General features: G+C 52.6%; 4 protein-coding genes across 4 annotated transcripts; 3 read left to right on the top strand and 1 right to left on the bottom strand.

The window, feature by feature from the left end:
• Positions 1–517: 517 nt before the first annotated feature.
• On the bottom strand, positions 518–1,557 carry J4E93_002956 (uncharacterized protein; the record flags this gene model as incomplete). Its single annotated transcript, XM_049340896.1, has 3 exons — positions 518–1,006; positions 1,056–1,475; positions 1,540–1,557. The coding sequence occupies 3 exons, from the start codon at positions 1,555–1,557 to the stop codon at positions 518–520; spliced, it is 927 nt and encodes a 308-aa protein (XP_049201778.1).
• A 3,646-nt stretch (positions 1,558–5,203) lies between these two features.
• Positions 5,204–6,535, top strand: J4E93_002957 (uncharacterized protein; the record flags this gene model as incomplete). The annotated part of the gene is made up of 1 exon (XM_049340897.1): positions 5,204–6,535. One exon carries the CDS (start codon positions 5,204–5,206, stop codon positions 6,533–6,535), a length of 1,332 nt encoding a protein of 443 aa, XP_049201779.1.
• Positions 6,536–7,456: 921 nt separating this feature from the next.
• On the top strand, positions 7,457–8,332 carry J4E93_002958 (uncharacterized protein; the record flags this gene model as incomplete). Its single annotated transcript, XM_049340898.1, has 1 exon — positions 7,457–8,332. One exon carries the CDS (start codon positions 7,457–7,459, stop codon positions 8,330–8,332), a length of 876 nt encoding a protein of 291 aa, XP_049201780.1.
• Positions 8,333–10,575: 2,243 nt separating this feature from the next.
• J4E93_002959 (uncharacterized protein) lies at positions 10,576–12,342 on the top strand (the record flags this gene model as incomplete). The annotated part of the gene is made up of 5 exons (XM_049340899.1): positions 10,576–10,781; positions 10,846–11,004; positions 11,062–11,253; positions 11,303–11,609; positions 11,659–12,342. 5 exons carry the CDS (start codon positions 10,576–10,578, stop codon positions 12,340–12,342), a joined length of 1,548 nt encoding a protein of 515 aa, XP_049201781.1.
• Between the last annotated feature and the right edge of the window lie 1,327 nt (positions 12,343–13,669).

The following is a 13,669-nucleotide window of genomic DNA, read 5'->3' on the forward strand; positions in this document are numbered from 1 at the left end:
GCCAGCCTTAGCTATAACACCGAGCTCAACCTTGCCTCTTATCATGGCTATCAAGCTTGGAAATATCTACACAGTGTCTGCTACACCCGCTTCCGCTGCAAAACTTCTCCACACCCTTCAGAAGCCTTCTGGAATTTCTTTATCGGCAAAAAAGCACAGAGATGTGCCTCGTGTGTCGGCTATTATTACGAACGGCAGCCCACCACCGCACCGACAGTCGGCCCCCTGGCGCCTCCTGTGAACTTCCACCGTCGCGTGGCCCCTCCCCTTCGCATCAGATCACGTCGCAGACATGGCTCGCACGTCGCACGTCATTCCCGCAGCAAACGTTTACTGCTCCTGCATGTCATCCATTTTTCGTCAAATCGTACAAAGGTATCGTGTTCCAGCTTGCGCCATCCCTAACTCCATACCGGAGCCTGAAAATTTCGCCCCTAAGAAATGTCGCGCACGCCTGGCGCCAGCCCCCAAAGTCCCGGATACCTTGTCAGCCCGGGCCCACCATCCTGAAGCATGTCTAGTATCTCCTTCGGTCATCGCGCTCATATCTGTCATCGTACCTATCGTCACGGTCGTATCGGTCGTCCCTCCTGCGATCATTTCTGCGCTTGTTGTCGTCGTAATCCTCCTCCCAATCACCGTTCCTTTGCTGCTCCTTCTTCCTTTTACGTTCGTCCCAATGGCCCGCGGCCTCTTTTGCACCAACACCGCCTATGATGGCTCCAGCAATCGTTGCGACAGTGTCGTACTTCTTGCCTTTGGTCGCTTGGTTGCCTGCTATGCCGCCCACTAATGCGCCACCAACAGTCGCAATCAGACGGCTCTTCATGTCATCACGAGACCGAGAGCGCGAGTTAGACCGACGGCGTCGCGTTTCTCGTCGGCCTTGTCGCTCAGAGCGCGGCGGAGACCAGGATGAGCCTCTACGTTGGGTGCCTGGTCTACCGCCGGCGCCCCCGTATCCGCGTTGTTGACCGTAGTCAGGCTGACTTTGCTGTGGGTATGGCTATTGTTGGTTAGCTTAAGTCTTGCATACTGTTCAGAGTAGAGCGCACTGCTACCTGCATGTCGCGGGTGTCACTCGGTCCGTCGCGACCACGCGGGACTTTAAACCCTGGTCCCGGCGCCCTGTGGTCGTTCTGTTCCGTCTCATAGTACCGATCGTCTGGGCCATAACGGTCTTGTCTGTAGTCTGGCGCATACATCTCTGGGTCCGAGTTGTAGCCGTCTACAATTTTCGGTACAGAGCGAGGCGAAGTGTACTCCTTGTCGGGATGCCGCGAAGCGTTCTGAGCCGGGTAGGACGACTGCTGTGCGTTTTGAACGGGTGGGCCCTGTGCGTTTTGCTGGTATTGATTTGACTGCGCCTGTAGCTTGCGTTTCTTCTTTCCTGGTTTGGGAAACGCCGGAAGACGATCGTAGGTTTTATCGAAGTACTTGTCGGTGAATCTGTCAAGACCCTCGAATCCGAGCTCCTGTTTATCGAGAAAGCAAATCAGCAGGTCGCACGCTTGAGAGGACGTCTGCAGGGCCACGCACCACCATCTCTTCTGCCATAGTGACTAGACCCTTGGGGTTGGTCTTTCCGGTAGATCCGTGTCGGTGTTACGTCCGCGAACCGCTTATTCGGATAGCAAAAGTACTGAATGTGTCGACTGACTGGCATGCCCAGTCTCTTAACGTTTAATCCCGCTTGGCGGGAACCCCATGATGCCTGTTTTCATGCGTTTTTGGTATGACGTAGGGCGGTGCTAGTTGGGAAGAAGCTAGAGGTTTGGCGTAGCGCCGTCGCTCATCAGGAACGGGTGTCGGCACGCCGGGGTCTGAATGCGATCATTGCGCAGGCAAAGGCGTTCTCGCGGCGTTGGCCATGCCGGTCTGGACGTCTTATCGAAAGCTGTATGGCTCTCTCTCAAGCTGATGTTGATGACAACCTGCTATTTCTGTGCGCTACAACAGAAGTCTCTCGCAGAGCCTGGAGCCCAAGGAAACACGGACAAGCTGCATCATCACGCGAAGCACACCACAGTTGTTGCAACCACTTTCTCGTCCTACCTCGACCCATCAACATATCAGTTCCCAAAACCCACAATGATTCACATCGAAACGAAGGCGCGCGAAGTTGAGGAATCAATCGGGTATATCTTCTCTGACAGGCGCATTGCTGTCGAGGCTGTCCAAATGGCTGCTCCGCAGATTGCGCTGATACACAACGGTGCCTTTCTTGGCCTAAATAATAACAAAAGGTTGTCTGTAATGGGCGATGCAGTGCTCGCCAAGGTGCTGTGTGGTGCCTGGTTCGATGCTCGCAATCCGAGTGGTAAGAAACGCTTTCCTTCAGCACATGTACTGCGGGGTACTGAAGATGCCAGGCCAAGTGCTTTCTCAGGCGCAATGGACGCAAATGCGCAACGAATCGTTGAGCAACGATGCGCTGGCGCGCCGGGCACACCAGGTTGGTCTCGATGAATGCGTCATTACGGCTGACAGCAAGCCTGTCGTGTCTCCGAGAATGGCGGCCCGACCTTTGAAGCTGTTATTGGTGCGGTTTATCAGGATGGTGGAGATGCGGCCGTCCAGCGCGTCATGCAGTCTCTCGGTTTCTTCGACCATCAGCTCCTCACGGTAACGTCTCAAATCCTCCTGTTCCCGTTATGAATAGCGATGCTATATTGACTGATGTGCAAACTTCTAGATCCCCGCATAGCTGTGGCTGAGATCTGCTGGACAAGGCAACCCCAAATTCTCTTAACGAATAGTTGGCGTCTCATTCTGCTTCTCACTGCGTTTGCGCCTCCGCGGGGAGACTGGAACGCAAGGAAAAGACGTTCCTGGGGCGCCTCTTTGTCGCTTCGATAATTCGGGGATGTCTCGACCATCAAATCTCAGCCACAGCTGCGCCGCACCCGCTTGGATCTACCAGCCTACGCTCTCGGGTTCCGCTGCGCCATTATCAACGTGTCTTCTGCATATGGTTTCTAATGCATGCAGCAGAACGGCACCCCCTCTGCAGGCACGTAAGCGTTTGCCTGCAGATCTCAAAGATCCAAGGTATGATAGGAAAGAATGATCTGCCTTGTGAGGGACACCTGAGACTAGCATTCAACATCTGGTCTCCCGAAAGTTTTCTTGATGACAAGACCCCTGCATTCAACTGCGATGATGATGGGCAGTCACTTTGTGTCTCTCTAGGCTTGTCATTCGTCCACACAATGATTCAGTAACCAATATCAATTCTTGAACCAGATAGCATTTTTACGCCCACGTACAGCAACTCTCTTCTCAGCATCGTTGCTCCGCAAACAACTCTTAAACGGCTTCCTTCATGAGTGGCCGCTAGAATCTGGATACTGGTACGCTCAAGCTTTCTATATCGAGGCACCATCACCGGCTGAAAGATCGTCACCCCTCCTGCCGCATTTGTCAACGCCAGCCACGTAGTGGTTACACAAAGGACTGCGGGAACATAAAACCGGTCAGCGGTGGTGTGGCAATCAGGCATCAGTGTTAGCCAGATACAAGAAACGCCTTTTTCTTGTCACCCATTCAGTGTTTTCTCATCCAGCCTAGCCACTCATCCCCCCAATTCTTTTTTCACAGGTACAAACACCATCATGCTCATGTCCATCGACGAGAAGATTTCCGGCGTCGAGTCCATCTTTGGCCGGGTCTTCGACGACAAATCCTATTGCGCTTCAGCGATACAGATGCGGGACACTCAGGCCACATACCTCGACTATGGAGGCTCGAACCGGCTTGTTTTTCACAACAGGCGCCTCGAACTGATGGGCGACCGTGTCCTTGACACTGTCTTATGTCAGAAGTGGTTTCAGGCTCAGAACGCGGACGGTAAGTGATACACGAGGTGATCATAGGTTATGCATAGTAATGAACATAGGACATGTCCACCCGATCCGTTCTTGGGCTTCACTGCGCAGTTCTCTTGTGGACAATGTTCCTCTTGGACAGCGAGGCGTCGCGCTCGGTCTTGACGCCTTGATCGTCACCCAAGGTGGAACTGTCGCGTCGAACTCCCCTAAGATGGTGGCTGCAGCTTTTGAAGCCATCATTGGAGCAGTGTTCCTTGATGCGGGGGATCAAGGCTTGCAGGCTGTTCACAATGTTCTCGAACATATAGGGTTCTTCCGTCACCCCATGCTATCGGTAACGTCTTTGCGGCTCCCCATCCTTTGCTTTTGAACACATACAGTCGTGAACTAACGTGCCAAATCCTAGCTCCCTAACATGGAAGACTCCCGGAGGCCCGACAAGAGGAAATCCGGGGTGGCCCGCGTGAAGGGGTCTAGAGCTCTTCTTACTGTCTACTGAGAACACTATCAGGGTCTTTGTCAACTCGTGCAGTTATTGAGGCTAGCTCTACGAGTAGGTACAGACCCTGAGAAGATTCAGCTTGACGGCAGAAGAGCTCCAGACCCCTTCACGCGGGCCACCCCGGACGTCCTCTTGTCGGGCCTCCGGGAGTATATCATGCTGGCTGGAGATGCGAGCTTGCACTGTGGTTACATTAGTCAAGCCTCGGACTGCTGGTGTATACCACGGCATCGTCCTTTTACTAACATCTTGTGATAGAACACCACTCAGTGAGCTTTTCCATCAGCCGCAGCTGAGATGAAAGATCCGAAGCGTGCGCCAGGGTAGTGCGTGAGTTGGACATTGCTTGCATGGAATTCTACCTTGGGTCTATCTCATCTGCACACAAATAAATGCGCGAAGATCTTCAGATAAAACTGCTTTCATTTATCGTTCTTGTCTTTCCATTGTTACTCACTGTATACATTCTCTTATACCAATAACCTGGGCAATCAACTATGTTTGCCCTACCAACGTCCCCTTGACGTACTTCTAGTACGTCTTCAAATGATCGTTGAGCATGCGAGGCGTAGGCTTCACCCTTCTTGTCCTCTAGTGGTGTCGTCGTCGGAAGTGCTGGCATCGGCGACGCCAACTTTTCTTCACCACTTCACTTGCGATCGCTGGATCGCGGTTTCATCCATAACTTGCTACTCACTGGTACCTAGAAGTGCCACGCAGACACGACGAGCCTATCACAATGATTCTATATATCTGCACAGTTGCTTCACTATGCTAAATTGCCAATTGGTACTTCAACTTCAAGGTTCATGTTGCTCTCGCTTGTACGTCTGAATCACAACAACCGAAGCGATACACAGTGACCCACAACATGTCTGACCCATCTCACGATCCGAAGCTATTTGCGCGGATAGAAGAACGTGGGGAACATGAAGCCGGAAATGTGTACTGCCAGAACGCAGAGACGATTGATGATCTCTTCAATAAAGTCATTGGCGCTATTCATCCCGAGGTTCTCGCCGCCATCAAGGCGGGAGGAGCCGATCTTGGTGAGTTCACCATGGACAATATGGACCTTGAGTCCTGGCAGATTGATATTCCCCTCTCACCGGAGCAGACCGACAGCCAGTACCATCAGCTGCCACAGTGGCACGAAGAACGAAATTCGTACAACGAGATACGCTATACACCAACAGAGCCGAATGAAACGAGTCTGCACGATGCTCGTGTAGCCGCCATGGTCGCTCTTGCTAGAACTCGCCAGCATGTGCAAACATCTCAAGGTTTGTTCAATGAGCCGCAGACGTTACCGACAACACCACAACACATTTATCCGCCACACACCCAAGAAAGAGTACCGTGCACGCAACAACAGTCACAGCCACAGCCACAAGACCAAGCCATGCGGGATATATCGCAACAACAGATAGCCGGACGCCCGTTCATGGCATTGCAGCCAACAGTACCAATCTCCGAGCCGATGCAAGATCAATCGTGGCGTCCAAATTTCACACGTCCAAAGACGCCACAAGTAGCAATTCCTGCTTTCTCAAAGGCGCCCACTCAGGTACCACGCGCAATTGCCGCCGCTCCCCCCCAAAGCATGCATTTCGCCAACTTCGCTGAAGCACAACGAGCGGCGGCCACCCGTGTCGTTCACCATAACTATCATCCTCTGGCGAATGACAGCAGCTTTCCCCAAGACCAAGCAGCTCGCAGATTCTACATTCGTCAGCTGTACGACGCCTTCACCGACATAACCCAATGTATCGACAGCGCCACTGTTGCCAATTTCGATCTTCGGTGGGCTACTCTCTCGTCCGGTACCTCACCATACACACCAGCCATGATCACCACGGTCTGCCACGCCCTCCTCTCCATCGCCATCGACCTGCACACCCATGGCCCCATCTCTCTCAATGTCTACGACCAAGGCAAGTTGGAGAACGTGTACAAGTACCGCAATCTCACATTCAGTGCGCGAGTCGACAAGGTGTGTGAGCTGATGCGCATCAGCAAGGCTAGGTGTGGGAATCTGCTCAAATTTGAGGGACTGGAGATGGTGGTTGCTACGGCGCCGTTGCTCATTAGACAGACGAGGAGTAACTATCACCACAATCGGAATAGACAGGATGATCTTGTTGCGGGTAAAGAGACGGAGGCTGGGGAAATGGGGTATGATGACGATGAAAATGAGGATTAAAATGGGTAGTAGTAACAACTTCCGTCCTTCCTCGCAAGATCGCGTCTTCGTCTGTTCCAAATTTAGCTGGGGCGGATCGTTGTACTGGTGCTTCTCTCAAAATGTTGGCATTGTCATGGATTCGTAGTAAAATACATGAACCTTTTATCGTCTCGCAGATTTGTTCGTCTTTTGCTTAGATGTGCTTTGCACATTCTAACGTGACCCGATAGCACACGTCCACTGACCACTGTGGCTACTTCGTGGATGATAGTTTGCAATCGAACGGGTGCTCTTTCATTGAACGATGCGACTTTCGTGGGCTGTGATGTTTGTGGTTGTGATGGTGAGCAACGTCTCTGCCCTGGTGGCCTGATCATCGACGCGTGACGTCACTTTTAGCCAAGACTGGTACGTGCTCCGAGCTGCACGCGTGTTCGGTACGTGGCTTCCCTCTGATTCGCGTTACTGCAAACTGGCGAACTCTCGCAAAGCGATGATCATCTTCGCTCTCGCTGCTGTCCGGAGACTTCGGAGAAGAAACACCAAATCTCGAACTGGAATTCCTAGCTTACTCTGATTTCGCGCACTGCATCGCCTTGCGACGCGACGCACTACCTCTTACGATGACTAGTTTCATGGGCATTGATTCTGGCTCGTACCGTCTTAACGTCTCGCGTGTCTGCTTCATTTGAGAAGACCAGATCAATGCGTTCCATTCACCGCTCGGGGGTGCTGGTGTTTCACAATGTTGCGCTGCTTGCCCCTAGCGTTCACGCGATCATTCCTTCGCCTGGCAAGGTGCCCAGGTGCATTCACACCACCTGCCTCTTATGGTAAAATGCGCCTTCTATTTCAGGTTGAGACTATCAGCATACATCGCCGAGACACAACTCAACCCCAATCTAGGACAGTATCATAGTCAGACACACAGATCCAAAGATGGTACCTCCAAAATCACAGCAACAGCAGGAGCAGGACGCATGGGATGCTCGGAGGGTTTCGTGGCTTCTCCCTGAAGCAAGAGTGTATTCGTCTCCCATGATGTCAACAAACTACGGCAATAACTACGTCAAGTACGGCAACATGAGTCCACATATTGGCTACGCTCAGGATACGCCAGCTGTCAACCCAATATTCGCGCCTCAGTACTCTGCTCAACAATTTGACCAACATAGTGTTGTTGCGCCGCCTAATACTCACCGAGGCACACAGAGCTACGCACACTCTGCTCACCCGTCCGAGATGTATGCTTCTCTTGATGAGGCTATGGCTGCCATGCCGTCACCTGATTGGAGCCCACCCTTCAACGACGACACCCTTCCAACATCAGATGCGCGCCGCCAGCAGTGGGTCCAAAGGCTCCTCGATGCCGTCAACAACGTCAAGTATACCCAAGGCAACAAAGGCAAAGACTTCCAGAAGCGTTGGAGTGATCCCGTGACAGGGCCAAGTAACTACTACCTCTTTCTGAATAAACTCATCCTTTGCTGGAAAATTGAGGATCTAGTAGAGCGCTTGCACCGGTTTGGGCCGTCGGTACTGCATTCCTTCGACGATAATTTCTGGGAGTCAGCAGGGCGAACACGGGGCTGGACGTTCCAACACCGAATGAATCAGATCACAGAACTGCTCGCTGTTTCCAAGACTAGATGCGACTCCTTGCTCGGCGGCAGTACTCTGCAGAACATCGTAGCTAACCCAGGGGAGCGCGCCGTTGCAACCAGGACACAAGCAAGGCAGAATGCGAAGCGTGGTAAGACACTGAAGGTTGGCCGGGTGGCGAAGAAACGGAAGGCAAGAGGGCATCAAGGGTAGGCATTTTCTTTAGCAGTGTAAAGAATGATCAACGGGGTACTTCGTGAGTCTTGGTATCAAGCCTTGGTATTCCGATTAACGGACTTATTTTCCAGTGAACTGTCGTGACGTTGTAGCGAGGAGCGATAGGTTTTTTTCCTGATGCGGAACTGAATACCAGTGAGTCCGATCTTGTCGTGACCGCGATCGGTGTGATGGTCGTGACTACCACATCTTCGTCGGAATACGGCACCGGATAGCCATCATATACTCATCATACTATGCTCAACGCCTTCAACTAGTCCATCTGAATGTTCGCTACTACTATGCCAACGCTTGTCTCGCTCCATCAAGTCGACTTAATATCGCCCAGAAGAAGTGTTTCCGGATCATTCGAGGAAGTCGAACGATCTACATCCCGCGTAGACGCATGGATTTGCGGCCGCGGTCAAAAGCAGTTGCCACATCCGAACTAAGAGCCGCACTCATGCAGGGCCAGGAGCTACCGGGTGGATTCGCACGGCGTGTGATTGGTGTCGCTGCCAGGGCCGTGTTCGGTATTTTCGCCTCCCCATATCCCCGCTGTGCCTAGATCTGTGCCAAGTTAGAAGAGTAGAATGCATGATGCATGCGCAAGTGGGTGATCTGGCTAGAGCGAAAGTCAAGCCAGCCGTTTCAAAATTAGACAGACCCTTATCTCTTGAGAAGGTTAACCATTGTAGGTCTTCCGGTGAAGATGGGGTTGTGGCTTGCGTCCGTTCGAGCTATGCAAATCTTCGGCTAGATAGTGGTAGTTCATACCGAATTCAACTATTGCGAAGGATTTCAATCAGGCACAATCTCGGCGCGTATAGCCAAAGTCTCGGGCCTGGAGCCGGAAGCCGTAAAGCAATGTGGCCTCCGTGGGCGCATGCCATCCTCAGGCCACAACTGTGGATACGATATTATGCAATTGTTACCACGTCCAAGAGTACACACGAGTAATTGTAGTCGTTTCGGCGTTTGAACTCGGAGTCTTGGTGTGAAGGATTTAGCGAGGACACGGGGGGCCTTCCCCCGTCCAAACGTTATCGCCTCCGCCGTCATCCCCACACCTCTCCTTCATCCACCCAATCCTGAGCATCTACCAAACCATATTTGGTCTTTTCGCGCATCAGCAAGGTTGAGGTCAGGTCATGTTAGCCAGCACACCTCTACCGCCAAGACCGGATTGTCCCCGCTCACACTTCACGTCTCGTGCGCGCTTGTTGTTCACTCTGCCGCGTGCGCGAAACATCCAACTACCCGGGGACCGCAAGCCGCACCATCGGGCCTTGCACCAGTGCTTAGTCCGCACATAACACCAAAAACAGTCCAGACCAACAGTTTGACCGGATGCGTATTGTCCGATCACTAACAATAGCTGAAGGCGCGGTGTTGGGACGTTGTCACGGACCTCCATGAACAAAGGATGGGTGTTGAAAGAAGCCCACTCAAGGGCGCTCGGCTGACGACGAAGCATCTTGGCCGTCGTATGTGCCGTTCTCCATCTTGGCTTACAACGAGGCGAGAAAAGCTTCGGCAGCCGCGGCGGCACAGCTCTTCGCTGCGGGGTCAGTCGCCAAGTTTTGTGGCTGCTTCACTGGCTCGAAGCTTCTTTGCGAGCAAGTCTCGCGAGGAAGCTTCGCCAGCGCTTACGGAGCTTGGTCGGACACAAGCACAGAACGGTTTTCGGTGCTACTACGCATATCAACGAAGTTGTTGTGGTGTGGTCGCGCAATCTGTAGTCGGAAAGTTACCACGTTTGCGGGAATTCGAAAGGGCGACCCCATGGGGAAGATGTCAACGGCGTCGTAGGATCGTCACACCCACTTCTTTCCTCCGCTCTGAGAGAACGCACTGATACGTCCGATCCGACCCCGGGACATGTTCTGTTTTGTCACTTGCGCAAAAGCGCTAGCTTGGCCCACCGGAAGGCTTAGTGTAAAATAGCGCTCTTGGCGGACCGGAGATGGTTACATTCACGCAAATCGTCCAACAACAATTCTGCACGGACGGACTTGGCAGAACTTGGCTCGCATCAAGACTCAGCGGCTGACTGACATGGGCGTTGACAGTATCGTTACGAGGCGTCCTGGTCAGCCAAGATGAGTCCGGGTATATATTGAGCTGCCCCGCGCTCGATCTTGAAATCAGCAGTGCGATCGGACTTGCGCCTACATCTACAGGGCAGTCTTCTTACCTTCTCATTGCCTCCAAGCTCAACTCAAGTTACCACTAGCACCATGGCGAGCACCAACCGCCCAGCAGACCCATTGGCAAAGGGTATCATCCCCACCGCCAAACAGAGTCTCAAGGATCTCTTCACTTGGGACCAACGTGTAGTGGTTCGCAATGACTACGGCGAGGAGCACTGCGAGTGGCAAAAGCCAGAGCCTCTCAAGAATCCCATCAGCCTGTTTTCTCAACTCAGCTTAAAGGATTGGCTTTAGTAAGTTCTGACTGTAAGAAGTGCATGTGAGACATATACTGACTTCGTACCTCTACGTCTGCAGCTTCCTTGTCGGATTCCTCGCATGGACTGCCGATGCCTTTGACTTCCACGCGCTGTCAATTCAGACTACCAAGCTTGCCGACTACTACGACACCTCGAACACTGCTATCTCGACGGCCATCACCCTGACACTGCTTCTCCGCTCGGTCGGCGCTGCTATGTAAGTAATTGCCGATGTACGAACTGCATGTGAGACAGACACTGACTTCATACTAAGGTTCGGCGTGGCCGGCGACAAGTTCGGTCGAAAGTGGCCCATGGTTCTTAACATGATCATCCTGGGTCTTCTCCAGGTTGCTACCATCTACGCTGGAACTTTCCAGCAATTCTTGGCTGTACGGAGTCTCTTCGGTCTCTTCATGGGAGGTGTTTACGGAAACGCCATCTCCATGGCGCTTGAGAACTGCCCGTAAGCACATCTGATTAATTACATGAAAGTCCCGTACTGACATTCGCAGGGTCAACGCCCGTGGTCTCATGAGTGGTATCTTACAGCAAGGTTACTCATTTGGTTATGTGCTCGCAGCTTGCGCCAACTTGGGTGTCGGTGGTGCGACCAACACTTGGAAGACCGTCTTCTGGGTCGGCGCCGGTTTCTCGATCGCTGTCGGTCTCATCCGCGTATGCTTCCCTGAATCGAAGCAGTTCTTAGAGGCAAAGAAGGCTGGACACAAGAAGGCGCCCGGTGCCTTCTGGGCCGAGACAAAGCAGATGCTTCGCAAGGAGTGGAAGATGTGTGTCTACTGCATCATCCTCATGACTTGGGTATGATAAGCCGATTATAAGTTGATGGAGTAACGCTAACATCCACCAGTTCAACTACTACTCCCACACTAGCCAGGACAGCTACACTACTTTCATGAAGGAGCAGAAGCATCTCAGCCCCGCAGGTGCTACCCGTGCTTCCATTCTCATGAAGACCGGTGCTTGCGTTGGTGGTACCATTCTTGGATACACCTCGCAATGGTTCGGTCGTCGCCGCATGATCGTTTGCGCTGCCTTGATCTCCGCTTGCCTCATCCCCGCATGGGTCCTCCCCACAACTGAGCGTGGTCTATCCGCTTCTGGTTTCATGATCCAGTTCTTCGTCCAGGGTGCTTGGGGTGTCATTCCCATCCACTTGAGCGAGCTGTCACCGCCTGCTTTCCGATCCTCTTTCGTCGGTATCACCTACCAGCTCGGAAACATGATTTCCTCGCCCTCCGCTCAGATCGTCAACGCCGTCGCCGAGGCCACTATGATCAGCACTGCAAAGGGCGAGCAGTCTCCCGCTTACGGACCAGTCATGGCTGTTGCGACTGCAATCATCGCTCTCGGTATTGCTGTCACTACTGCTCTTGGCCCCGAGAAGAAGGGTCGTCACTTCGAGGAGGCTGGTCCTATCGGTGCCAACATTGAGCCAGTCAAGGATATTGAGACTGGCAGTATGCACAGCGAGAAGGATGGCGTTAAGGCAGTTGAGGTCGTTGACGGCTCCAACCACAACGAGAAGGCTTAAGCATGCCCTTCCACCAGATCTTGTCTGCAGTGCAGAGCATGTTGAGCGGTTGAGCCGCTGGCTGATACCCACAATGATGATACCAAATAGGTCCATATGACCATGAGATATGAGGAATGAATAAGAACATGAACAACGATAATTCCCTCGCTTTCTCGTGCTTTGTGTGCCATGCTCAACCATCATTACTAACACCGCATAATACCTCTCGCGCATTTCACGTAATGTGCTTCATGCTCTCCACATACGCCCTGCGCATGCTCCACCGTAGAACGGAGCAGAGCCTCATGCACTCTTCCCTTCCGCACGTGGTCAGTACCAAGATCGCCCAGATCTGACTACTGTAATTGGGTGGATACAGTACCGGAGGCCTTGTTCGGTTCCGAGTCATGTCGGAGTAGCAATGGTCCGATCGCGGCGTTTGCCTGACAAGGTATACCGAAGCCTGCCAAGTTTACGGGTAGAGTGGCACGGTGGTGGGGGGTCGCGATGTTGTTTTTCCAGCGGAATGTGTCTGCTTTCTGATTGTACTCTCTAATGCTGATGTAATGCTAATAGGTGACCTACAGTGGTAGCGCGAGCTGGCTGGTGGCTAATAGAGTTGGACGGCTTGCCTAATTGCGCCACAGATGAGCTTATCAAAGCCCGCGATTTCCCTATCGCTAATGGGGAGCTTGCGCTCGGGAACTTCACGCTGTCTCATTGCTTGATCTCACGCTCCATCTCTTCATGGTGTATACATCCTCGTCAATCTCTCCCGAATCATGCAACAACTTCTTCAAATGAAGTTGCGTCCTAAGGCGTACTTGCTGCGTGAATAGGCTGTCGCAGGTGCCTTCGTAACAGCTCACCCTGGTCTTTGCTGAATGGAAGCAGATGGTGCGCAAGGAGCGAACTGGGCGTATCTACCTTGCCATGACCGCACATTTAGCCTATTGGCAAGGCAGACATGCGCTCTGCAATGGCGCATGTGGTGTTACGATATGCAGCCAGCTATCGAAGGCCGCGTCCCAGGTCAGCGTGCAGTCGCGGGGGTTGGCAGACTCAGCCCCAACCACAATCAAGCAGCTTACAAGACCGCGTCAACTTATCATGAGCATAGCCTCAAAGAGTCAGGTTGATAGCATTAAGAAGATTTCCTGACGCCCCCGCACTCTCCAGAGACGCACCTGTGGAAACTCTTTGCCCAACCAAGATTTTTGCACCAGAATTGCAACATCGTCAGCCTCTCGTTCATCTACGCGGGATCAAGTGCCTACTTCTATATCTTGTGTCATTCTTATATTGATCATGGAAGTCACAGGCGTGGTCATTGGGGCTGTCGCAC

This window comes from Alternaria ventricosa (genome assembly GCF_023758065.1).
Source record: "Alternaria ventricosa strain BMP 2768 chromosome Unknown scaffold_4, whole genome shotgun sequence".
NCBI lineage: Eukaryota > Fungi > Ascomycota > Dothideomycetes > Pleosporales > Pleosporaceae > Alternaria > Alternaria ventricosa.